General features: G+C 45.3%; 1 protein-coding gene across 3 annotated transcripts; it reads left to right on the top strand.

The window, feature by feature from the left end:
- The first annotated feature begins 1,064 nt into the window (after positions 1 to 1,064).
- LOC135617320 (ABC transporter I family member 10-like) lies at positions 1,065 to 24,554 on the top strand. Of its 3 annotated transcripts, none has more exons than XM_065117400.1 (7): positions 1,065 to 1,225; positions 21,343 to 21,410; positions 21,488 to 21,683; positions 22,549 to 22,635; positions 23,356 to 23,481; positions 23,576 to 23,698; positions 24,126 to 24,554. In XM_065117400.1, exons 2-7 carry the CDS (start codon positions 21,364 to 21,366, stop codon positions 24,333 to 24,335), a joined length of 789 nt encoding a protein of 262 aa, XP_064973472.1. In that variant the 5' UTR covers positions 1,065 to 1,225; positions 21,343 to 21,363; the 3' UTR covers positions 24,336 to 24,554. The 3 variants fall into 3 exon arrangements, with proteins under 3 accessions (XP_064973472.1, XP_064973474.1, XP_064973473.1); XM_065117401.1 differs by lacking the exon at positions 1,065 to 1,225 and adding an exon at positions 10,510 to 20,769; XM_065117402.1 differs by lacking the exon at positions 23,356 to 23,481 and having other exon boundaries at positions 1,069 to 1,225.
- Positions 24,555 to 25,939: the final 1,385 nt, after the last annotated feature.

Raw genomic sequence — 25,939 nt, 5'->3', positions numbered from 1 at the left:
AACTTACCCAAGTTTTTTGTTGTGTAGTTTAACTTGGTGGATAAGGATCTTAAAGTGGCAGCTTTTTTAATGTTTTTTTGTCCTTTTGACTAAATGATCAAATCATGGATAATTAAAAAAATAGAATAATAAATCTGTTTTAAGAAATAAAGAATTATATAACACATTAAAATATTAAAAATTTATCAGATCTTATATATTTTCAGGAATTTTTTTTAAAAAAAATGATAAGACAAGATTCAAGTTTTTGGACCTTTTGATATCTGTCAAGGTTTTTAGTCGCTAAGATAGTCATCGCCTTCAAACAATTGTATACGAATAAAAAAAAAAAACATGTTTATATATTTATCTTCATACATCAAAACTTTTATAAAGTAAAATGCAATAAGGATAATATCTTAATAATTAAACACATTCTAGTTAATGTATCTTTGGAGAATTGATTCAAACGGATGTACTACTTCTCTTTATGCATTGAAGTCTATTCATACTCATATTTCGATTACAACATAATAACTGAAACACACTTGATCCTGAAGTTTTTTTCTTTTTGTCTCTTTATGGTTTTTTTTTATACACACAATTGAATTTTTTATTGTAGATCACGATTATCTGATATGCAAGGATGCAGAGCCAACTCGAGTCAAATATTACACTTGTCGCAAAACTTGGAGTTGATGTTTGAGATGGTTCGACAATGCCTCATGCAAAGATTGCATTTAAGATCGGAATTAGTAAAAGTGACAGTCAATGAGTGAGTCCATAGTTACCGGCCGCATGGTTCACATAAATGAGGTGAGAAGCCAGACTTATGTATCGACGTGACCAGGCGATGTTGATGATGTAGGCATGGACTTGTCGAACTCACATGATATCCGACGACACTAATAATATTTGAGGCACTCGACTGCTCTGGACGAAACGAGCCGAGGCCCAAATGTCTCAAATAAGGTTCGAACGCATGTCTTCAATTGTGAGCCGCTCAAGTGCTCGTCAAGTTTGATGTCAAATCTGATTGAAATGGCCTAAGCTTGAGTTGACTATAAATCTTGCAAAAGGTTCAACTAACCTATTCTTATTCTCTTCAATCCCTCGCTTCTGCTAGCCGACGCCGCCTCCTCTTCACCTGCGGCCACAGCTCCTCACCGTCGCCTCCATTTCTGCCCCTCCTCCCGACTCGCCGCCGCTCCTCCCCGCATCCGTGCGCAGCCCTCCAGCAGTGGCGGTACCTCCTCCTCCTCCTCTCTCTCCCCCTCGCGGCGTTGTGCCTCCCGCTTCTTTTTCCCGTTCGCTGTCGCTCATCCTCTTTCTCCCTGCTATCTCTCTCCCTCCTCCTCCAGCGATGTCCCCGTCGAGCCTCCTCGATACCCCTTCCCTCCTCGTCCTCCGTGCTTCTCCCCCCTTCCGACGCTCCTCCTTCCCTCCCGCTAACTCTGTCCCTCCTCCTCCGCAGCCGCCCCGTCGAGCCTCTTCTCCCCCCAGCCTTTCTAACGGCATCCCTCCCTATCCCTGCAATTAGACTGCGGCTGACATCCTCACCCTCTCTCTCTCTGCATCTCCCCAGCAATGCCGCAGATCCTCCTTTTTCTTGAGTTCTTCTTGGGTTAGTCTTCGGGTGTCAAGGCTTTGGTTGGGAATAGATGGGGTGGGTGGCTTACTGATCATCTGGTTGTTGTCATTTCTGTTTCCATGATTTTCCCTGTTGATTTTTTTCTCACGTAGATGTGCGAATGAGATCGCAACTATCATAGTGCGGGGTTGACGAGCCTTAACTTCACACCGGATCTCTGGAATAAGCCCTTCAATAAATGTATCCAGAAATTGTCGTTCCGATCAATCTCTAGTTTGATTTGACAATCTTTCAAACCTACTCTGATATTCTAATACTGTAGAAGTTTGACAAATTTTGGCGAGCTGTCCATCAACCTTCATGTATGAGTAGATTGTGTCACAATCTTGGGGCCCTTTTTCAGTATTTTCATACCTGTGCAATGTAGAACTTGAGCTCCCACCTTGTTGAAATTTACTAAGGCTCCCCAGTAAGTCCTTTTTGAAATCATTAAGTATTTTTTGCAACCGGTTTTCAATTCTAATTTCCAATGCTTCCATTTGTGATTTCACTGAGTTATCGGTGCCCATTTCGTAAGACTGCAAATTTGTAATCTCAACTCTTGTTTCTGATGTCAAGACTAGGGCATAAATCACTTCCCTACTCGGTGCTGTTGTTGTGATGCAATCGGTGGTAGCATTATTGGAATGAAGGGTTGCTGCGAGGATGTAGCTGCGTTCACTGCGTGGGAGGCAATGATGCTTGCTGTGGTCGTTGCATGGAGGGATCGCTATTGCTGAGGGTTGGGAGGCAGCGATGGTGGTGCGTTTGGGGGCAGCGTTGCCAAGGGCCTATTGCTGCGGTGGTTGCGACGGTGCGGATGGAAGGCAGCGTTGCTCTGTCTCTATCGCACTACGGAAGGAGGCATTGGTGACGCCGAGGGATCGCGTGCGGTTGAGGACGCGACGGTGCCGTTGAAGCGGCCGAGGTTGAGAAGAGGAGTTGGTGTGTGCGTTGCCGAGGTTGAAGCGACCGCACAAGAGCTTGCTGTGTGTGTTGTTGGAGGGCGGTTGCGGTGGCATTGCCGAGGTTGAGGCTATAGTGGAAAATAAGAATCGACGGTGGCAGGTTGGGCGGCGAGCGGCGTCGTCGCTGGCTGGGCAGCAGCGGCTACGGTGGTGGCAACCGACGTTCGCAGCAGCAAGAGGATTGCCCTGTTTCGGTCACCAAGGGGGCAGAGCAAGGGGGAGTGGCGGCAGTTGTTCTCGCCCGAGCTAGGGGGAGCGACGGCTGGGAGGCGAGCGGCGGTCGCCGCACGATGGCTGGCAGCGGTGGTGGGTCGGTTGGAAGGCGACGACGCTCGAGGCACGGTTGCGATCGACGAGGGGCTGCAGCAACAAAGGAAGCTCTGTTTCTGCAACCGCTACAAGGAGGGCTACGGCAATCGGCAGCTGCGGCTGCGGTGCCGGCGATCCTTCTCGCTTGAGCGAGATGGGGACGCGACGAGGAGAGGTCGCTGGCCGGGTGATCGAGCGGCGGCGAGGCGGCTATGAAAAGTGGTGGTGACGCGGTTGGGAACAAGGGCAATCCGTGAGTTGCCCTGTTTCGGTCGCCGTGAGGAGGGCGACAACCGACGGCTGCGGCTGCGACCCAAGGGGAGGCGGGCGGCAGTGGAGAGGCAGCGGTGGTGGCGTAACCTTTTTTTGAGCTTTTGAATAATGTTTATTGAGTCTGTTTAGTTCAGTTAGAGTTGGATAGAGTGAAAATGTCAAGGATCCTAACACGTCAATACGAAGTTGCCGATGAGGTGGACGCCGAGGGTAGTGTTGCGGTCATTGCGTTGGAGGAAGAGTTGCTGCCCTATTTCTGTCGCTGCGTGGGGTGAGAACGCCGGGGCTGGAAGGCGACTGCATCGATGTGGCTGCAGCTACTGCGACCCAAGGGGCGATCGCCGGACAACGGGGTTGAGGCTGCGGTAATGGCAACCTGCCTTTGTGGTAGAAGATGCTAAGCAAGGGGGAGGCGACGTTGAAGCGGCCGGGGTTGATAATAGGAATTAGTGGTGCGTGCGTTGCTGGAGTTGAGGCCGGGCAGCATACTTGCTGTGGTTGTTGCGTGCGATGCTAGAGGGCGGTTGCTGTAGAATGAGGGGTTGGTCGTTGGCCGGGAGCAACGGCAACGGTGGTTACAATCGGTGGCTGCGACAGTAGAGGATGCTACTGTTTTTTGTTGCTGCGTGCTGTCACGACCTTAGCTGGTTTTGCCTAAGGCGTGCGGCACCCTCGCGCGTCCGTCCGCAAAGGTCAGCCTCCCCGAAGCCTCCCATTGTCCCTTAGGACCAACAAAAGAGAGAACGGGTTAAAGAGAACGCCTCAATCGGGATCCACAAGCAAACATGTCCGAAAAACACTTCATAGACAATGCAAATTACAAACAGACTTTACAAGCTCTGAATAGTTGCACAACAAAGGGTAAAATGGTCCATTACAGACCGAAAAGCTCTCGAACGTGTCCACATGACACAACCTTTATTTACAAGCCTAAAGAGGCCACCAACCCAACTAAAATGGGACTATTAAGCCTTCGGCCGCCCCTTTACATTCTGTACAAGGCATGAACATGCCAAAAGACAACGGACAGACATAAGCATTACATCCAACATCTTGTTTAGAAGTTTGTCCGTTACATTCTCCCCCACTTATCCCTTCGACGTCCTCGTCGAAGCCTTTGTGAACACTGCAACTCTTCGCCTTTGCTGAGTCTTCAATCTTCCGCTCCAGCTGCAATGCGCCTCCTGGCTCCCAACTGCTCTCCGCTGCTGTTTCTGAGTAGTCGAACCTTTGATCCGCCATGCTGCTTCAACTCGCCAATGACTCTGACTCTGGTGTGGGGTTGGCTGAGTTGTATTGATCCTCGTTGATTCCTGCGGATCCACCAAATGAAGGAAAAGACCATTCTTACTGCGCCAGTTTCTCAAAATTTCCACATGCTGCTTGAACTGGGTGGATGCTTGTTGGAGCTTTAACGAGCATCGCCTCGCAAACTTCTGAAGTTTTGGGTCCTTCCTCCACAAAATCTGCTCATTGACTCTTCTTTCAGTTAGTTGTCACATCCAAGTAGGTTCGCATCACTTCCGCTTTCGATTGGCATTTCGTTGGGAAATGAAGCGGACAATCTACTCTCAGTAGCACTGATCACCGTTGGTGAGGATTTTGACAACTATTGTCTTCCATTATCTTCGAAGGGTCTTTGAACTTGTGCAGAGCTCCTCTGCTGGATAGATAAGAGAACTGGGGTACTCGGTTTCGCTCATTCTCTTAAGAGTTGAGAAGGCAAAGGTTACTTGACTTCGCCCGCCTCCTCGAGGTTGTACTTCATGCATCGAGCTGGTTACTGGCCTTCCCCTGCTCTTTGCTCACACTTCTGAAGCACTTGAAGTGTTTGCACTCCTTGCGTTGAGTTAGCTACTGTGATTCACCTTCTCAATGCCATTGAACTTCTGGAATGCAGGAAGTTTTCACCCCAACTTGGAGTAATTCTCTGATAGATAAGGTCGCCTCTGGGATTGTACCGTCTTCTCCATCAACCCTGCCGCCTACTCCACTGAGTAGCAAAGGTACAGCACCGCGTACTGCCTGCTTCGTTCCTTGGTCGTGCACTCTTGCATGACCCGAAGTCCTTCACTTACGGCTATCTTGATGAGAAACTTGTTGACACCGGTCTTACGAAGTTTCTTGGCCTCTGCCCTTCAGCCTTGTCTCGGTACTTGGAGATTGCCTCTGCATGCTCCACCTCCTCGGCCCCTTTCACGACCAAGCGCTCTCCCTTCGTGAGAGCAAGGGATCAATGACTTGCACGGAAGTCCCGCCTCTGCAGTACCATGGCGCTGCCATGCCCATGGCCCTACTATCCGTCGCCTCGCCTCTGTATCCCTTTCCTTCACAATCAGTAGAGATGTCTCCGTGGCACTCCTCTGAGTCCACCTCCATTCTAACTGATGCTTGATTTTGGGTAGCTAAGTCCCTCTGGACTCGTCGTCGCTTCCTCGCCCCTTTCGACCTCCTGCTTCAACACCTCTGTGTTCTCCAAGCAGTCTGTTTGGTCGATGGAAAGACAGACTGCAACTCCCATGCATGGCCTCTGCCATCACATTGTCGGGTTTGCACCGATTCTGTTCTCCTTAGCTTCCTTGGTAGCAACGTTCGCTTACTCGACCTTGTCCTCTGACTTGTCGGGCTCCCTTAAGCGAATATGAGCTCTGGAGCAGTCCAACTCTCCAGCTGCTTCGATCATACCTCTGCATGATCAAGTCCCTCTCATGGGACTCACTGGTACTTGCATTCGAACTTTTCCCTTGGTGGAACCCAGCCCCCATATGCTGATGACCAAGGTTTTCATCCGATGCAAAATTCGGTGCACGCCCGGAAGACCCGCCTCTGCGGTACCATGGCCTTCACTCCTTGAATCCATAGCCCTTCTTGCCATCGTGTTGTTCACCAAAGCGGAGCTCCCAGTAGCTCCCGATCATACCTCCATATGATCTCATCCCTCACGGGACTATGTCGTGTGTGTCGCATTGCCACGAACTGTTCCACCACGATCCGCTGCACCATGTCGCCTCCTGGTGACATCTCCATTGCATTCTGATCCTTGTGGAATAAACTCGAATTGTGAACCCTCCATGTGTGGCCTCTGCCAATACATCGCAGGGTCTCCTCCACCTTCGATTTTGTTCGCTCCTTTGGCAATCGACCTTCATCCACCCACTCTTGGGTCACACCTAGATGAAGCACCGCTCTAGGACAGTCCGTCGCCTAGTAGCTCCCGAAGTCCACCGACTTCGCTGTAATTTGTGCACCATTGCCTGGATCCTGGGCCTCTGCCCCTACCAGCACAATCTCCGCTGCACACTGCTTCCTTCATAGCAACTCAAATGGCAACACTGTGGCATATTCTTCAAGAGTACCCACCTCTGCGTCCTCTTGCCCCGTGCTAAGGCCTTCTGTACCCAACTTCGCCTCCGCAAATTGAGTCGCCTTAGTTCCTCCATCGAATGCTCCTCCGAGATAAGGTGCATGTGCCCCGAAGCTCCCTTCGTCTTTGGCACCATGCAAGATGAGTCCGCTCTGTCAGAATGAAGGACCCAGGGAACAGCATGATTCTACTCCTGCCTCTGCAAGAGTTCATGTCCTTGACCTCTGTCTAGGGAAAGCGCTGTGCCTCTGCTCCATGTTCCAACTTCTATGCTGGCTCCCTTCATGCGGCTTGGGTACTTCGCCAAGTTACACCCAAGTTGCTCCGCTCCTCGTTTTTGCATTGAGTCGATGGTGGCCCTCGCGCCCACCATTCCACGGGTCAGCCCTCCCTTGAGTCCGATCTCCATATCGACTCCAAGTGTGCCTCCATTTGAGTTGCTTTGGGTCGCTCCCCCACTTGATCTCGCAATGCATCCACCAATGCATTCTCTCAAGCGAGATCATGCGACGACTCCTCGCCGCTTGCTCAGTCCATCGAGCTTCGTGGAGTTGTTGTTTGTGAGGTACTCCTCAACATGTGAAGTCCGTCTCACATGATTCTCCCTCTGGAGAGCTGAGACTTATCCCTCCTGGATAACTGTCCCGTTGGAGCAACATCTCTCTTCGTTTCGGAGACCACCATCCCCTTGGACTACTCCGATCTGCTGAACAAACTGTGCATTGTTCTGCCTCTTGCAAACGCACTTACTAGATTGCGCCTCCACGTCAATACAGCCACCGCTGCACCCCTCAAGGCCTAGCAACATGCTGAACTCGTTGCACATTTCAGCCTCCTCCGGACGTATCCTTCGCATGTCGAAGAGAAAGTTTCAATGCTCCATGGCGCCGAGTCTCGACCGCCTTGGGATGGCCACGAACAATCCATCGTCCGCATACAAGCCCATGCATGAGTACCGAATTCTTCGAGTTAGCAATTCCCCTCACCTCTGTGAGCTTTGCACAACTCTTTCGGTCGCTGAGCAACTCATTCCACTTTGCATGGTCTCGTCCTTTGCCAAGCGCCTCGCTTGCCTTGAGCACCATCAAGTAAAGTTGTCAACGTTGAGCCGTAGCTCAAACTCAGCCATCCCAACCTTTGTGCGCTCCAAATTCTTCCAAGCTTGCCTGTTCTCGTGGTGCCTCTTGCGCGAAGGGTTGGCCATTCCTCTGAATGCCAATCTCAGATGCCCGCTCCTCTGAGCGACTCTTTTCCCTACATCTCCATGCCCGTTTTCCCTCAAACGGTCGCGCGTGTGCTGACTGCCCTCAACGCAGCCCCGCTAGGTCCCCCACGTTTGCATGTCAAGTGTTTCTATGAGTGCTTGTCCCGCTCTGATACCACACTGTCACGACCTTAGCTGGTTTTGCCTAAGGCGTGCGGCACCCTCGCGCGTCCGTCCGCAAAGGTCAGCCTCCCCGAAGCCCCCCATTGTCCCTTAGGACCAACAAAAGAGAGAACGGGTTAAAGAGAACGCCTCAATCGGGATCCACAAGCAAACATGTTCGAAAAACACTTCATAGACAATGCAAATTACAAACAGACTTTACAAGCTCTGAATAGTTGCACAACAAAGGGTAAAATGGTCCATTACAGACCGAAAAGCTCTCGAACGTGTCCACATGACACAACCTTTATTTACAAGCCTAAAGAGGCCACCAACCCAACTAAAATGGGACTATTAAGCCTTCGGCCGCCCCTTTACATTCTGTACAAGGCATGAACATGCCAAAAGACAACGGACAGACATAAGCATTACATCCAACATCTTGTTTAGAAGTTTGTCCGTTACAGTGCGGCGGTGGTTGTTGCGTGCTCTGTTTTTGTCACAACACAGAAGGGGTTGGCTGTAAGGATCACGAGCGGTTGAGGAGAAGGCTGCGGTGGCTGGCAGCAGCGGTGGTCGCTGGCCAGAGTGCCACGGCGACGGTGGAGAAGGAGGCAGCGAGGGTTGCGGCAGGGATCGACGGGGTTGCAGCAATAGAGGAAGCTCTGTTTCTGCAACCGTTGCAACGAGGGGCTGCGGCAACCGACGGTTGCGGCTACGACCTAAGGGGGGTGGTGGGTGGCAAGCTAGGGTTGCGGCTGGGAGGCGGGCAGCGGTGATCGAGCGGTCGGGAAGCAGAGGCGGCGGTGGAGAAAGAGGCAGCGATCAGAACAACGATCCTTGGCGCAGCCCGCTGCAGCCTTGCTTCCCTTCTTCCCCACCACCACTACAAGGCAACTCTTTCTTCACCGCTATCGCTGTTTCCCCTGCCGCTCGACCACCGCTCAACCTCCTCGCTGTCCCATCTCGTTATAAAAAAAAAAAAAAGGGAAGAAACAAGAGAGGAAGAAGCCGTAGCCACCCCTGCGTCCCGTGCTTCCGGCCAGCCCATCCGCCGCTACTGCTCTCCGGCCAGCGCCCACCATCGCCCCGCTTCCCAGCCAGAGGCCCCCGCTGCCCGCCTCCCCTTGGGTCGCAGTCGCAGTCGCAGCCGTTGGTTGTCACCCTCCTCGCGGCGACCGAAACAGGGCAACTCACGGATTGCCCTTGTTCCCAATCGCATCACCACCACTTTTCCCAACCGCCTTGTCGCCGCTCGATCACCGCCGCCCGCCCCCCAGCCGCAACCCTAGCTGCCTCCCCTTGGGTCGCAGCCGCAGACGCCGATTCCTCTCCTCCACCGGCATCAACAACAGAGCATCCTCTGTTGCCGCAGCTGCTGGACCCTTCGCTGCCTCTCGACCTTGTCAAACGCCGCCGCAACCACCTAACCTTCAACCTGCACGTAGCCTTCCAGCGCTCAACCAGCAACCTCCCCTCCTCGTTGCGCCGTAACCGCCACAACCACATCTTCTACCATCCGAAGCCCATCTGGTTGAAAGGGGCCCCTGCGTCCCCTGCTTTCGGCGAGCCCCACCGTCGCCGCTGCTTTCCAATCGGTGACCACCGTCGTCGCTGCTCCCCGGCCAGCAGTCTTCCCTCCTTGCTGCTCCACCCTGCTCGAGCGAGAAGGACCGTGGCCGTTGCTTCCTGGCCAGTGGACCAACCCCCTCGTCACTTCTACCGTTGGCGACGCTGCCCCCAACCGCGCCACCATCGCTGCCTGCCCTTGGGTCGCAGCTGTAGTCGCTTGACCATCCCTCTTCGCGGCGATCAAAACAAGGCAACTACGATCGTCGTAGCCACCGTCGTCTCCTCAACCGCATGTGATTCCTCGGCGTCACTAGTGCCTCCTTTCGCAGTGCGACAGAGATAAGCATCATTCCCTCCCATCCGCACCGTCGCAGCCACCGTGGCGGCGAGCCCTTGGCAACGTTGCCCCCAGCTGCACCACCGTCGTTGCCTTCCCTTGGGTCACAATCGTCGCAGCCGCAGCCGCTCGACCCCCCCTCCTCGTGGCGACCACAACAGAGTAACTTTGCATTTTTTGCCACAGCCACCAATCACTGCAGTTCTTGGCCAGCAACCACTACCGCCGTTGCTCCTGGCCAACGACCAACCCCTCGTTCTACAGCAGCCGCCCTCCAACAGTGAACGTAGCAACCGCAGCAAGTACGCTGCCTTACCTCAACCCCAACAGTGCACGCAACACCGATTCCTCTTCTCAACCTCGGCCGCTTCAATGCCGCCTCCCCCTTGCTTAGCATATTCTGCCACAACCACAGGTTGCCATCACCATAGGTTGCCATCACCGCAGCCTCAACCCCGTTGCTCGGCGATCGCCCCTTGGGTCGCAGCGGCTGCAGCCAAATCAACGCAGTCACCTTCTAACCCCGATGCTCTCACCCCACGCAACGATAGAAACAGGGCAGCTACTCTTCCTCCAACGCAGCGACCGCAGCACTGCCCTCGGCGTCCACCTCCTCGGCAACTTCGCATCGACAGTGTTGATGCCCTTGACCGACACTAAAAATAGGAGGTGAGATTATAGATTTACTGTCTTACGCAATGGCCACTGATAACTCGGTGAAAGCATAAATGGAAGCATTGGAAATCAGAATTGAGAACCGATTGTAAGAAACACTTAATGATTTCAAAAAGAGTCTATTGGAGAGCCTTAGTAAATTTCAACAAAATGGGGGCTCAAGTTCTACGTTGCACGGATCTAAAAATACAGGAAAAGGGCCCCAAGATTGTGACACAAATTACTCACACATGAAGGTGGAATTTCCAAGATGGAAAGATGAAGATCCAACCAATTGGATCTCTAGGGCAGAAAATTTTTTCCGTTTTCACATAACCCCAGAAGAATTCAAGGTAGAAGTGGCTTCAATCCAGCTCGAGGGAGATGCACTCTAGTGGTACGATTGGTATGAAACTTTCCACGGAGTTCCTTCGTGGGAGTAGTTCAAAAGAGGGCTTCTTGTTTGCGTTGGCCCATCCGAATATGAGAATGTTGATTGCCAGCTCGCCAAAATTCGTCAGACTTCTACAGTGTTAGAATATCAGAGTAGGTTTGAAAGATTATCAAATCAAGCTAGAGATTGGTCGGACCGACAGCTTCTGGATACATTTATTAAAGGGTCTTATCAGTATATTTGAACAATATAGTATTTTAGTGCTTTATAGTTGGTGTTAATTGATAGGTTGGTCGTCATCATCCCAAGAAGCGGAAGATGGTCGGAGAGGAATCTGCCACTGGGATCCGGATGTTGTCCATTCTCTTAATGCGTCATCTGAGAACTTGTAGAAGATCGAGGTCAGAGGTAGCCCGACTTGATCCGCGTAAGTCAATAGTGTAGTACATTTTAAGTAGTGGCGTAACTGCCTACTGAGATTACAACTTAGGTAGAATAACCTTCGCTGATGTGGCTTAACCGTATGCCAAGCTGATGTAACCATCTGTCCATTTGAGATGACGGTCTTCATTGTTGATGTAGAGGTGTCCATGTGTTAGTCTTGGGACAGTTCATTTTGTCCTCTATCATTAGATAGAGGATTATAAGACGTCGTGCAATTATCTGAATACTAAAGCAGATGGAGCCTTTATCGATCTGCCACATAATGGGGCCCACTTTGGGCACATGGGGCCTATGGTGGAGCCAAGGGACTCACGTCGAGCAATGAATCCGCTTCGTCTCAATCAACCCACATCAGGCAGATATGGTGTTGGCATGGTAAGATTTTCCCATCTCTCGATTTGCTAGGGAAGCCATCCTTTTTACCATGGTCTGCCCACATCGATATACATATGGTTGGCGTGACAAGAATTCTTATCGTGAATTACTACATTGGAGAAACAATTCTTTATATCCTGATCTGCCCACATCGGGCAGTTATAGTTGGTGTGGGAAGAATCCTCCTCATCCCGATCTGCCCACATTGGGTGGAGTACTGCCCACATCGCAGAAGTTGCAATCCCCGTCTGCCTACATCGGGCAAGATCAAGATCTTACATCGAATGGACTCTTGCTACGCCAAGCAAGATATGCTCCAGATTTGTCCATATCATGCAAGGTCTCGATCTACCCACACCGGACAAGATCATGATCTACCCACATCGAATAAGCTCTTCTACACCACATAGGATATCCTTTGGATCTCTCCATATCAGGCAGATATGGTGTTTGCATAGCATCCTCTTGATTTGTCACATCAGGTAGATTAAGTAGACGCAGGTTGATTTACCTCCTGATTTGCCATTTCGGGAACTCCTTTCTTTCCCAGATCTGCCTATGTCGAGAAACATTGGTTGCAAAATATTCTTTTATCTAATCTCTATCGCACATTAGGTGATCTCCTGATCTACCCACATCGGGTAGATTTGTTAGCAGTTTGCTCCGAGACTCATCTGATCTATTATCTTACGTTGGGTGGCTTCCCGATTTAGTCATATTGGGTAGCTTTGCTAGCAATTGGCTCTGAGATATACCTAACCTGCTCTTACATTGGGTGATCTCCTGATCTGCACACAACGGCCATATATGTTGGTGATTGGCTTTGAGACATACTTGATTTACTCTCACATTGAGTGATCTCTCGATCTACCCACATCGGGCAGATTTGCTGATGATTAGCATTGAGGCATACCTGATTTGCTCTTATATTGGGCAATCTCCTGATCAGCCCACATGGGCAGATTTGTTAACAATTTGCTTCATGGCTTACTTGATTTGTTATTTTACGTTGGGCAAGATTGCGATCTACCTACATTGGGCCATAAAAACTATCTTGTCTCGATCTATCCACATCAGGTAATTTAGGTGTGTTGGACTGATCTACCCACAATGGACAATTTACAAATGCTGGGCTGATATGCTTACATCAAGTAGCTTGGTTGGACTGATTTGTCCTCATCGGGCAGTTGGCTCCAATTTAAGGTTTTTTATGTTCGCAAACGATGTGTTGGCCGTTGGGATATTTTTTATCCGTTGAGGATGCATTGGATGCTATGGACGCTCTCGTATGCGAAGAACACATCACGCGTTAAAGATGCTTTTGTCCATGAAGGATGCGTCGGCAATTGGATGCTTTTGTCTGTGGAGGACTCATTGGACGCTTTGGATACTCTCGTCTGTCAAGTATACGTTGTTCAATAAGGATGCTTTTATCCACAAAGGACGTATTAACTCTCTGGATGTTTTATCTACGGAGGATGCATCAGATGCTTTGGATGCTCTCATACACGAAGGACGCACCATGTGGTCATTGGCTTTTCTTCAACATGCAGGTGAGATTTGCTCTTGTTCAGATGAGGGAAATGAGTTAGGACTTTGATCTTCTAACTGCTATATGGTTGAGGGGTCTTTGGTGCTACTTCTGATAACCATTTGGGATCAAGGAGTGGTTTCTTATCCTTCGCTAAAAGAAGATTCACGTCTTCATCCGAGGGGGCCAGGGTCCAAGATCTCCAAGAGGGGAAGGATCGTATGGCTCTAAAGAACTTCTTTGATCAAGACTCCTACTTATATTTAGAGTTCTTATGCTTTCCTCGAGATAAGTACCTTATTCCTATTAATTATGAAAATCGGCCATTAGGCCCTTTTCCCCTTTAGCCAATTTCCTTTGTGTTTATATGGATGCTGTGGTGGCGGGACTCAGATTTTTCATTCACCCATTTATCATAGTCTTTCTTAGATGGAGGATTTCACCTTCACATATGGTGCCTAACTCTTGGTGCTATTTGGTTGTTATTATTGGCGAGTGTAATCATCAAGGGATGATTCCATCTTTGAACATCTTCACTCTTGCTTTTGTGTTTGTCATAGGGAAAACAAGTACTATTTCGTTGCCTATGAGGGATTTAAAGTGAGGGGGGCTTTAATTTCCAACAAGGGTTGAAGAGTCGATTCTTCAAACTATTGGACACTGATTGTGGTTTTAGTCTTATATGGTACGTTCGTACTCTATTGAATTTGAATCCTATCACAATCTTGAATTTTGCAAAGAGGGGGAAGTTCTCCCCTTGGTCGAGATCCTACCGTCCTTCTTGGCCATCAAGCGTATGGACAAGGAGTGGCTTCTCAAAGCATGCTTAAGTTCATTTCAGGAGGGTATGCTTTCTTACAATTGAATCTTGTAATTTACAAACATCTTGACCTCTTGTCTTGGTTTCTTGTATGCAAAGATGTTACGTCGTTCCACTTGAGCAAGATGAAGGCACGATAGCCACGAAGGTAGGAAGTTTCGATGCGATAACTTCGACCCTAGCTATAGAGACCAAAATAATTTCCTCCTAGCCTCCAAAGAAGAATGGAGTTGTTGTGAAGATTAGAACATTAGTTGGCTTTTGCACTTCTAAAGCTCTAAAAGATCAAGGACATCCTAAACCTAGAGCACCCCAACATGATGCGATGCAACAAAGGTCTCGACGATAATCGATGGCTAGATTATGCGAACTTAAGCTGAGTCTTTTTGCAACGATTTAGATGTCAAAGCTGCTTGATGGCCTCTCAAGAGAACCACTTCAACCTCATTGGAGTGGCTAAAAAAAATTATTCTCTTCCTTCAAAGGTGATGCTAGCTGAGGCATTTAAGCATATGGTAGTGGTATGTTTCCATGCCCTTGTGCGTTTATTACTCATAATCGTAGCCTTCTTATTCCCTTGAATACTTTTCCTTTGTTACAGAATCACCATTATATGATGGGGTTATCCGACCGAGTGAGGGAATTAGGTTTTTTCATCGCAACAACTAAATAAAGAGATGGACAAGTTGAAGGAGAGAATGACTGAGCTAAAGGGTCAAGTTGACCCCATGGAGATATCTTAAGTGAAAGAAGCTTTGGCGGCATCCCAAGCATCTTTTGTTGCATCAAGTCGAAGTAGAAGACTTGAAGTGTGATTGTATCGATTAGCAGAAAACTCTCAAAAAAGACTTGAGCCTCCAATTGAGAGATGGAAGATCAACTCTTGATGCTCTAAAGTAAGGTTAGGGCCCTAGAGGCTAAAATAGTCTATTTGAAAAGTGAAGTTATAGCCTAAGAACTTCAAGCCATCGAGAGGGTGTTTGAAGCCATTAAAGCCTATAATGAGTCCAAAGGCTTCAAGATGATCTGGGGTAGCTTCCTTCAAATATAGGTACTAGTTGGCTATGACCCATGTGTTGGCTAAGTTTCCATGCCTCAAGTTTGCAAAGATTTCATTCTCAGTTCATCAAGAGGACAACAAAGTAAAGATGAAGATGAAAAAAAGCTGACGAAAAGCAGAGGATAAAGCCTAAATGGATTGTCATCGAAGATCTAGTTCTTTGAAAAGAAGAGGTCAACGATCCAACAATCCAAATGATTCTAGAAACAAGATGACTCTTAATTGGGAACGACCTTATCGAGTTCTTCAGGAAATCCGAGTTCGAATATATTATCTCAAAACATTGGAGGTTCTGACTATCCCAAGGACTTGGCATGTCTTAAATCTCCGAAAGTTCTATCTGTGAGAGTATCAAGGACAAGTTTCCTTTCATTAGCTGAAATAAAAGTACATATTATTAGTTGGGAATCATGATATCTTCCAAAACTTGACACCCAATTTAGAAAAGAGAACATAACTAAGATACTACATTTATAAAAAAAGAGACATTTAGTCATCTATCGAACCATTGTCTAGCCCACCCCCAGTGCAGTCTGTGTCCTTGTCATTGTTGTCTTCCTTATTGGATGAAGTTTCCATCGAGGTCTTGAGGTTGTCGTTAAAGTCTGTCTATATCTTCATCTTCACTCTATTGTCCTCGGGACCAATCGAGAATGTTTTTTTTGCAACCTTCAGGTATGAAAGCTTAACTAGCACACGGATCATAGCCATTTGGTACTCGTATTTGAAGGAAGTTTCCCTTGGTTGTCTTATACCCTCCTTGAAGCCTTTGGACTCCGTATAGGCTTTAATGGCTTCTATCACCCTCTCGGCGGCCTAAAGTTCTCGAGCTATTACTTCGCTTTTAGATTGACGATTTTAGCCTCACTGGCCCTAACCTTACACTGGAGCATCAATAGTTGGTATTCTATCTCTCGATTGGAAACTTGAACCTTCTTGAGAGTTTCTGCTGATCAGCACAATTACGCTTCAAGTCTTTTGCTTTGCTTAAGACGCAACCAAAGATACTTGGGATGCAGCTAAAGCTTCTTTTATTGGAGATATCTCCTTGGGCTTAGCTTGATCTCCAGTTGAGTCACTCTCTCATTCAACCTGTCTATCACTTCATTCAGTGTTGCGATAATAAAACTCGAATCCCTCAGTCATATAACCCCATCATATAATGGTGATTCTACAATAAAGGAAAAGTATCCAAGGGAATAAGGAAGCTACGAGTTACAAACGCACAAGGGAATTGAAACATACTACCACCATATGCTTAGATGTCTCAACTAGCATTACCTATGGAGGAAGAGAGTATATTTCTTTGGCCAACTTGGGAACTAGACCTCCTTAAAGATACTTGGGAGTCATCTGATGATGCACCCATGGTTCGTTAGTCGCCTCCAAATTCCAACGAGGTTGAAGTGGTTTTGTTGAGGCACTATGAGGTAGCTCCGACATATGAGTCACTACAAAAGGACTGGACTTAAGTTCGCATAATTTGGCCATCGACTATCGCCAAGAACTTCATGGCGTCACATCATGTCAGGGTGCTCTAAGTTCGGGATGTGCTCGATCCTTTAGAGCTTTAAAAGTGTGAAAGGTACATGATGTTCTCATCTTCACAACAACTTTCTTCTTCGTAGGCTGGGAGGGAATTGTTTTTTTTTCTATGGTTCCTCCATGGCTGCCCTATCCTTTATTGTCTTCTTCATCTTGCTCGGGCAGAATGATGCAAGGTTTATGCTTAGAGGAAATCGAGATAGGAGGTTAAGATATTAGGAAATTACAAGATTCGATTGAAAGGAAACGAACCCTTTGGAGTCGGACTTAAGCCCACTCTTATAAGCCACTCATCCATATGCTTGAGCTATGGAGGCTGGTAAGATCTCGACCAAGCGGAAAACTTATCCCCTCTTAGAATTTAAGATAGGATAGGATTCGAAAGAGTACAGGTAGACCACACAAGACTAAAACTACAATAAGTATCTAGTTGAATGAAGAGGAACTGACTCTTTCAACCCTTGTTAGATGTTGGAGCCCCACTCACTTTAAATCCCAAACGGGAAGTAAGATAGTATCCTTTTTCCCAATGACAATCACGAAAGCAAAAGGGGAAGATGTTCAAAGATGGAATCATCCCTTGATGATTACACACTTCTCCTATAAAGGCAACCAAATAACACCAAAAGTTAGGCACCATATATAAAGGTGAAATCCTCCGCCATCTAAGAAAGGCTATGATAAATGGGTGAATGAAAAAGATGAGCCTTGCCTCTAGAGCATTAGAATAGACATAGGAAATTGATTGAAGTGAAAAGGGCCTAATGGCCAACTTTGGGAGAATCATTTTGTAATTAGAAAGAATACAGCAATGATTGTTGTACCACCTGAAACAATACAAAACGGGTAGGTACGTGCCATTCCAAGCATGGACCAGTACACGGATCACCCTTGTTTCCGACAGCTTACTCTAGTTCTATAAAAATAATAAAAAAATAAAAAATAGCGATGGGCCCATCCAACTCTATATTACAAAAAGAAAAAATCTAAAATAGAAATTAGGGCAATCAAACGCGAGCCCTCGTCCCACGTTCAATGCTGTTGCTTTGCCGTTGCCATTATCGTTGTTTGATGTCATAGTTTTCTGATGTTGCGTTCCTTCTTCCTAAGTACGCTCCCACTTCTTCTCGTCTTCTTTCCTCTTCTCACTGCTTCTTACTCCATCACTTCCTCTTCTTCTTACTCTGTTCCTCCATCATCCCTTCCTTTTTTCCCTCTTTTTTTTCTCTCTGAAACACCGGTACATACTAGTGTACTAATATGGTATATAGGTACTGACCAATATGTACTAGTCCGAAAGATCACTGAAACAAATTTGATATTAGAAATGACGATCCTTGGAATAAAGTATTTCGCTCGAAGAAAGCTTAAGGAACCTGGACATAAGCAGGATTCTTGATCAAGGAAATTCTTCATATCCGTAAGATCCTTCTCTTGATGATCTTGGACTATGGCCCCCTTGGATGAAGATGAGGATCTTCCTCCCTTGGAGGATGAGGAATCACTTTCTTATCCTGAATGGTTATCAGACAAAGCACCTAAGAACCTCTCGACCACATGGTGATTGATAGATTGAAGACCTAACTAATTTCTCTCATTCGAACTAGAGAAACTATCTTACATGTCGAAGGAAAGTTGACAACCAAGAGGATGTCGAAGTTGCCAACCTAAGAGAGGGAATGGTGGAGAAACTCAAAGGAAACAAGTGAAGACTTCTTCACCATGCTACAAAGGGGAGCTCTTTGAAGCAAGGAGTTCCCACCACTTTGTGTTCAATGAATTAAATACTGTTTGAACACCTAGCTAAGCCTTTCTAATAGTTAGCAGATGACTCATTAGTTAGACAAGCTTTGACATCAGAGTTTAATTCAATCATCAGATCAACGTAGACTCACGGAAACCGATGCATCCTCCGTAGACAAAAGCATCCCGATAGTCGGCACATACTTCGTGGAGAAAGCGTGTCCTTCGCGGATAAAATCATCTTTAACGTGCAATGCACCCTCTTCGCGGATGAGAACATTTGTTGTATCCACCACAGTCAAGAGCATCTTGATAGTTGATGCGTCCTTCACAAACAAAAGCGTCTTTAACGCACGTTGCGTCCTTCATGGACGAGAGCATCCAGAGTTTCTAATGTGTCCTTGATGGATAAAATATATTTTAACGGCCAACATATCCTTTGTAGACATGAGCATCCTGAACTTGGAGTCAATTGGCCGATGTGGGCAGATCGGTCCAACCAAGTGAGCTGTCCAATGTGGGCAGATCGGCCCAGCATGTGTAAACTGCCTGATGTCGGCAAATTAGTCCAGCATGCCTAAATTGCTCGAATTGGGCAGATCGGGACAAGATAGTTTTTATGGCCCAATGCAAGCCGATCGTGATCTTGCCCAACATAAAATAGCAGATCAGGTAAGCCTCAAAGCAAATCACCATCAAATATGTCTGATATGGGTAGATTGGGAGATCACTCATGTGAGAGTAGATTAGGCATGTCTCAAAGCCAATTGCCAACAAATGTGCTCGATGTTAGAGCAAATTACGTATGTCTCAAAGCCAATCATCAGCAAATCTACCCAATGTGGGCAGATCGGGAGATCACCCGATGTAAGAGCAGATCAGTATATCTTAGAGCCAATGGACAACAAATCTTCCCGATGTGGGCAGATTGGGAGGCCACCCGATGTGAGATAATATATCAGATTAGTCTCGAAACAAACTGTCAACAAATTTGTCCGATGTGGGCAAATCGGGAGATCATATGACGTGAGGTAATAGATTAGATAAAAGAATATCTCACCATAAATGTTTACTGATGTGGGTAGATCGGGGTAAGAAAGGAGTTTTCCCGATATGGAAAATTGGGGGGACATCATGCCAACACCATATCTGCTTGAAATGGGCAGATCCGAAGTATATCCTATGCGATGTAGCAGAGTATGCTCGATGTGGGTAGATCATGATCTTGCCCGAAGGGGGCAGATCAGGATCTTGCCTGATACGGACAAATTGGGATCATATCTTACATGATGTAGCAATAGTCCATATGATGTGAGATCTTAATCTTGCCTGATGTGAGCAGATCGAGAGATTCTTGCCACACCCACAATATATGCCCAATGTGGGCAGCTCGGGGTAAAAGGATTGTCTTCTCGATATGGCAAATCAGGAGATGGTAAAAGTCTTATCGCGCCAACACCATGTCTGCCCAATGTGGGCAGATTGGGACGAAGCAATTTTGTTGTCTGACATGGGTCCCTTGACTCCACCGTAGGCCCCTTATGCTTGAAGTGGGCCCCATCATGTGGTAGATCGATAAAGGCCCCATTTGCCCAAAGCAAACAACTCGACATGTTGTGGAGCTCTCCCTGCCTGATGTGGGCAAGTCGGCATCACTATAACTAATCTATAAAAGCCTCACTTGAAGTACGTAGCTCAGCAACGTTGGGCACATTCAAGGCTCTCCAACCCGATAGTGGTAGGTCGGGGTCAAGGACGAGTCAACCGAGACTTGATGCAACAACATTTAGTCTGCAGGTAGTTCTCTCCCTTGAGGCATTCGGTGCCTATTAGAAGTGGACATGGCACTTCACCTAGAAGATCTTCTACGACGAAGCACAATGAGGGGATAAGTGATAGAGGACAAAATGAATCGGGACTGACACATGGACACCTCTACCTTAGCAACGAAGGCTACCATCTCAACAAGATAGTTATGACATGTAACCACATAGAGAGCAGTTGAGCTACTTTGGTAGATGGTTACGTTAGCTTAGCATGTGGTTGAGCCACGTCAACAGAGGTTGTTCCACAACTGCCATCTCAACAGGCGGTTGCGTTATCCCTGCAAGTCTTTAACTACTGAAATTGACGATAACCACAAGGACTTGGGTATAAAATGTAAATACATTCTCCCTCATTTCCTTTCTCTCTCTTTCACATCCCTACTTTCTTTACACCTTGGACATTGTTGACTTAGGCATCGAAGGGACCTAGTCGGACTACTCCTAATCTCGGTCTTCTGTAGGTTCTTGGGCTTCATGTCGAGAGAACGGACAACTTCTAGATCGCAATAGCAAATTCCTCTCTGACCATCTTTGGCTTCTCGGGACGAAGAGGGTTGCCCATCGTCGGGTCTAAATCGGGTTGGGTTGAAGTTTTCTTTGTTTGTTGGACCACCAATCTCGAAGTTAACAGGGGGTTAAATGAATTTACTTCGATGTATTAGTGCTGATATTTTGAATATGAAATTATATGAAACTCATGTATTGTCTAATTTTTATTTTAAAGATTGTTGTCCTCCTTAAATATATTTTTTATAATTTTTATATTGGTGAGCCCTTGGTTTGCTCAAGATGTTTGGAAGCTTGGAGCCTTTTAGCGCTTGGTCCTTTGATAACACTGAACGAGACACAATGTGGTATTGAATCATTGATGTGTTAGACCTCTTATTGGGAAGATTTAAAATAACATATTTACCATGTAAATTTTAAAGTAACATGTATATCTTTTTAATTATTCAGACACGCTCTGTAGACCATTACACACGTTGTTTTTATCATTTTAAGTTTCACAAGCATATTAAATATTGGTTTATTTCTTTTTCTATTTCATTTTTGGTTTTTTGGGGAGTCTTATCAGGCCTTTAACATGTGAACCAAATTCCAGTCATTACATAACACAAATTGCTGCCTTCTCTCTTGTTCTCAATGCTGCAGGAAGTCTTCTCCTTCGCCCCCATGCCATGGGCTTCCCTTTCTACTGCCCTAATGAAACCATCGCCAAGGTCATTCATCTCCTCCTGTAATGATTCTCTTCTTTTGTGATTCTTGATTTGAATTGATGATGATTTGCTCCTCGCAGGTATTGTCGGTGTCGATCGCTCATCGTGGCGGCAGAGGTTGCTCCTGCCATTGAAGCCCATAAAGTGAGCTTCTCGGTGACCAACAAGCAGGGGAAGTCGGTTCCAATTTTGAAGAATTGTTCCCTCCATGTCCCTCCTGGCCAGCTGTGGATGCTTCTTGGTCCCAATGGTTGTGGCAAGTCCACCCTCCTTAAGGTAACTCATCTCCTGGTGAAGCAATTGATTTGGTTTCAACATAGGAATGCTGTAGTTTGAGTGAAATATTTAGAACAAGTGGAATGGTAAACTGGCATAGATTTGGATGATTGAAATTTTTGGTTGTATTAAGGAATTAGTGAGTTTCGGCTGTTTGATATTGAGGGTTTTCTTGTAACATGACATTCGATAGAGGAGGCAATGGACCCGAAATGGCCAAGGAATGAGATTTTTGTCTAGCAGGAGAAACCAAATTGGTGGCCTTTGTGTGATGGGGGTTGGTCTTCTGTGTTCACCAAATGAGGATGGACCTATGTAAGCAAAACAAAAACCAAAAGTTGGGGATGAGAGAGAGGTCTATTTTGTTTCCTAATTTTCAAAATTTGGTTTTATGAAATAGAGAAAAAGAAAAGGTTTGAGATAATGAAAATATAACTGTGCATGTAATTGCCAATGCAGCCATCAAATTTATAGGGGCAATTTGATGGAAATAGGACCCTTATGGAAGCTTATACTAACATTCTTTAAATGTATGAATTGTGAAACGACATTCAGTGAAGATGTTGATCAAAAGTAGGCTTGTAGAGCATCAGGAAAAAAGAACCATTTGTTTGGTTATAGGAATTCTGAAAACCCTTTTTGCATTTAGGGAAGTATCAGTTATGTGTTTTTTTTTTTTAAAAAAAAAAGGGTTATGTGTATTTAATGTTGTCGTGTATTCTGTTACTACTTCCTTCAGGCTTAAATTTTGTACAATTATGCTGACATAACCAATATATATAGGTCACAGCATGTGTACCTTTTTTCACGATGATTTATTGATTGTTTATAAATTTCTGAACTGATATTTTTGTTTGCTGCATAGGTCTTGGCAGGACTTCTAAATCCTTCTGATGGAACTGTGAATATAAAAAAACCAAGTAGCTTTGTGTTTCAGAATCCTGATCACCAGGTTTTTCCTTCTCGTGCTTTTTATTGTTGAGAAACAGTTGTGTCTGTTAGAAAAACAGTTGTTTCTTGTGAAGTTTGCTCAATATGTGAATTCTGTAGGTGGTATGTGGTGTTCCAACCATAACTTGAAGTTGTTTATTAAACCATGATATCACTACATACTGAAAATAAATCAAAATTAGTTAGATTCTAGTTTTCTTGGTATGTGCCCGTTATCATGTTAGAATGCTTGTTCTAGTTTGTATCATTTTCACATAGATGGTGAAATCCATGACACATGATCATAAGTATGTCACCAAGTTTTTAGAATCTGTACTAATTGAAGCCTGTCAGTCATGTGAGATTGATCGTGACTATCAAACTTGTTGGTTGCTGTTAATGCACCCTGGACACATCCCTTCATAGCTCCAGTAGATCTCAGAAAAGTAAATGCCCTTTTCTTGTCCTATTGGAGAGTACTAATTTTTCCTCTTTCTGCGGCCTCCTTTTTTTATTTTTGTTGTGTTTTCCTTGTCAATTACTTCAGGGCCTCAAAGAATATGACTATCCTTTACATGTAAATTGTTTGTTCCTATGTATAAAAAGAACAAATCACTTTAAGGGATTCTGAGTAGGTTCTTCATGGATGGTACTGACAACAAGACACATTTTCTTTCTTTAATATGTAGTGCGAGCTATTTGAAAACCTTTTTAGTGTTCTCTTTATTATCACTTTGATTAGGTGGTTATGCCAACAGTGGAAGTAGATGTGGCATTTGGTCTTGGTAAGTTTAATCTAACATCAGATGAAGTTAGATCAAGAGTATCAGAAGCTTTAGAAGCTGTTGGCATGCTGCATTACTCACAAGTAGGTGTTTGACTTTTGACATGTATGTTTGATTTCTGGTGTTGTAAGTATCTGAATTAAATGTTATGTTGTTTACCTTTGTTTCATTTATCAGAGGCAGATTCAGACTCTTAGTGGAGGGCAGAAACAAAGAGTTGCTATTGCAGGTGCCTTAGCTGAAGCATGTAAAGTGCTATTATTAGATGAATTGACAACATTTTTGGATGAACATGACCAGGTATGAGTTATACTCAAGAGAGCTACTGATTTATAAATCCATGTATTCTTGTCAACCAGCCTCTTCATTTCCAGTTACGGTGGCCTTATTAAGTTCAATTGGCTTTTTCAACTCAAATCGAGCTGTCATGCCTGTTGAAGTGTCAACTTTGTCTCAGTTTTCAGTCGATTCTCCCTCCCATTGTTTTACATCCCATCCATCGTTTTGATTCATAGGCTCCTGTTTTTCACATAAAGCACTCTTCTAAAAGCCTAGATGTTTGTTGATTTTTTTATTTCGCCGATAGACTTTTTGTCTTACCACTTCCATCTACCCTTTCAATTGCATCTTTTTGTTTCTTGATCGTTAGAAGGATAATCTTGTTTTCAAAAAGAAAAACTTTAATCATACTACTGACAGACAACATATTCTTGCTTTTGGTTACCAGATAGGAGTTATAAAGGCAGTCAAGAACACTGTGGCGGCTTCGGGAGAAGTTGCAGCACTGTGGGTGACTCATCGGTTAGAGGAACTCAACTATGCAGATGGTGCTTTATATATGGAAGATGGCCGAATAATGATGCATGGAGATGTGTGGAGTGTTTTAAGCTTTATAAAAGCGAAGCAAGTCCAGTACAGAGATCATCTTCATCTCTAACTTCTTCACTACCATCTCCTGCATTTGTTGCCACCTCTTACTCTCTGTTTTTAAGGATGATGAGAAGTCTCAACCATCTCAATCTTATCACGTGCTACTGCGTGCAGCTCAACCTTGTTCTGTAAATACCCTAATCAGCATCTCAATATTATGGTGTGCAAGTCTTGACTTTATTGAAGAGAAAAATATATTTTCACAAATATATATATTATTCTCACATGATGAATGATTGAACCATATGAATTTTTTATTCACTTATATATGGATTTGTGCTTTCATTATTAATTCTTTCTAAATGTGTTTTGTAGTCTTCTCCTCACAAAAGAGATTATTTGGATACTATAATTTCTTTCAATTACATGAATTTGTGTATCATGTGTGTGGATCTAAAAGATGTCTAAGAATTAATTGAAAGAAATTGTAGCATCCAAATAATCTGAGAAAACTCATTATATATCTAAATTTGAGAAAGTGTAATTTGAGAAAGATCTGAAAGAGTTCTAAAATATTATATAATTAAAAGTGTAATTTGAGAAAACTCATTATCAATTTATTGTATTAAAAACCCATTGTTTGAACATATCTCCTCCGATTATATATCTAAATTTTTATATCCCCTATTTTCTAAACATTTAACTAAGTCGTTCATATTTGTTAAATCGCATGATGATTCGTCAATTTTTTTAAAATTATTTTATCACCCATTTAAAATAATATTAAAAATTTAAAATATTTTATCGAAAAAAGGCTCACACTATTCACTTTTTGCCGGATGTTGCACCTCAATTTGTGTTTTTTTTAACCGAGGGGCATGTTAATGTGTTTTTTTTTAACGATAAAAAAAGGTCATGAATCAAACTCAAGCCCAATTGAATCAATAATTTCTCAACTATTTGAAATTGAATCGATTTTGAATCGGCTCAATTAGATCTCATTCCCTTCTTCCTCATCTCCTCCTCCTCTACCTCCTTCCCCTCCGCCTCCTCATCCACCTCCTTCTCCTCTTCTCCTCCTCCTCTTCTACCTTCTCCTTCATCTCCGCCTCCTCCCCTTCGCTACCTCATCCTCCTCCTTCGCCTCATCCCATTCTCCTACTCCTCCTCCATCTTCTCCTCATCCTCCACCTTCGCTTCCATTTCCTTTCCCTTCTGTACCTCCTATGCCTTCTCCTCCACAACGACCTCTACTCGATGACGAGTTCCCTTCTTCTACGGCAGCGGATTCCCTTCCTCGGCAGCGATAAGTTCCCTTCCTCAATGGCGGTGGGTTCCCTTCCTTGACGGTGCAAGTTCTCTTAGCAACGACGAGTTCCCGTCCTCAGCATTGCCGAACTCTCCTCTCCCGATTTCCTTGCTCGGTAGTGACTTCTTGTGAATATTTACTGGTGTGAATATTGTTTGTATCATGTATCGTTATTGTGAAAATTGTCTGATATATCTTTGGTGTGTTCCTACGATGTGTATTGATATGTACGCATGTTTGTATCATTAATTGTATATTATTGTGATCTTATTAATGATATGCCTGTGGTCGTTATGTTTACTATGATGTGTATACGTGTTTGTATTGTATCTATTTATATGTTATTGTTGTGAAGGTTGAAT

The sequence above is a fragment of the Musa acuminata genome, chromosome BXJ2-7, assembly GCF_036884655.1.
Source record: "Musa acuminata AAA Group cultivar baxijiao chromosome BXJ2-7, Cavendish_Baxijiao_AAA, whole genome shotgun sequence".
Taxonomy (NCBI): Eukaryota; Viridiplantae; Streptophyta; class Magnoliopsida; order Zingiberales; family Musaceae; genus Musa; species Musa acuminata.
The sequence above is the reverse complement of the archived record's forward strand: the minus strand, read 5'-3'. Positions and strand labels throughout refer to the sequence as shown.

Bases quoted from the DNA above. Each gene is read 5' to 3' on its own strand.
- LOC135617320 (XM_065117400.1), top strand. From the start codon at position 21,364: ATGCCATGGGCTTCCCTTTCTACTGCCCTAATGAAACCATCGCCAAG. The intron at 22,636-23,355 runs GTTTTTCCTTCT...CACTTTGATTAG, and splicing joins TTCAGAATCCTGATCACCAG to GTGGTTATGCCAACAGTGGA. The intron at 23,482-23,575 runs GTAGGTGTTTGA...TTCATTTATCAG, and splicing joins GCATGCTGCATTACTCACAA to AGGCAGATTCAGACTCTTAG.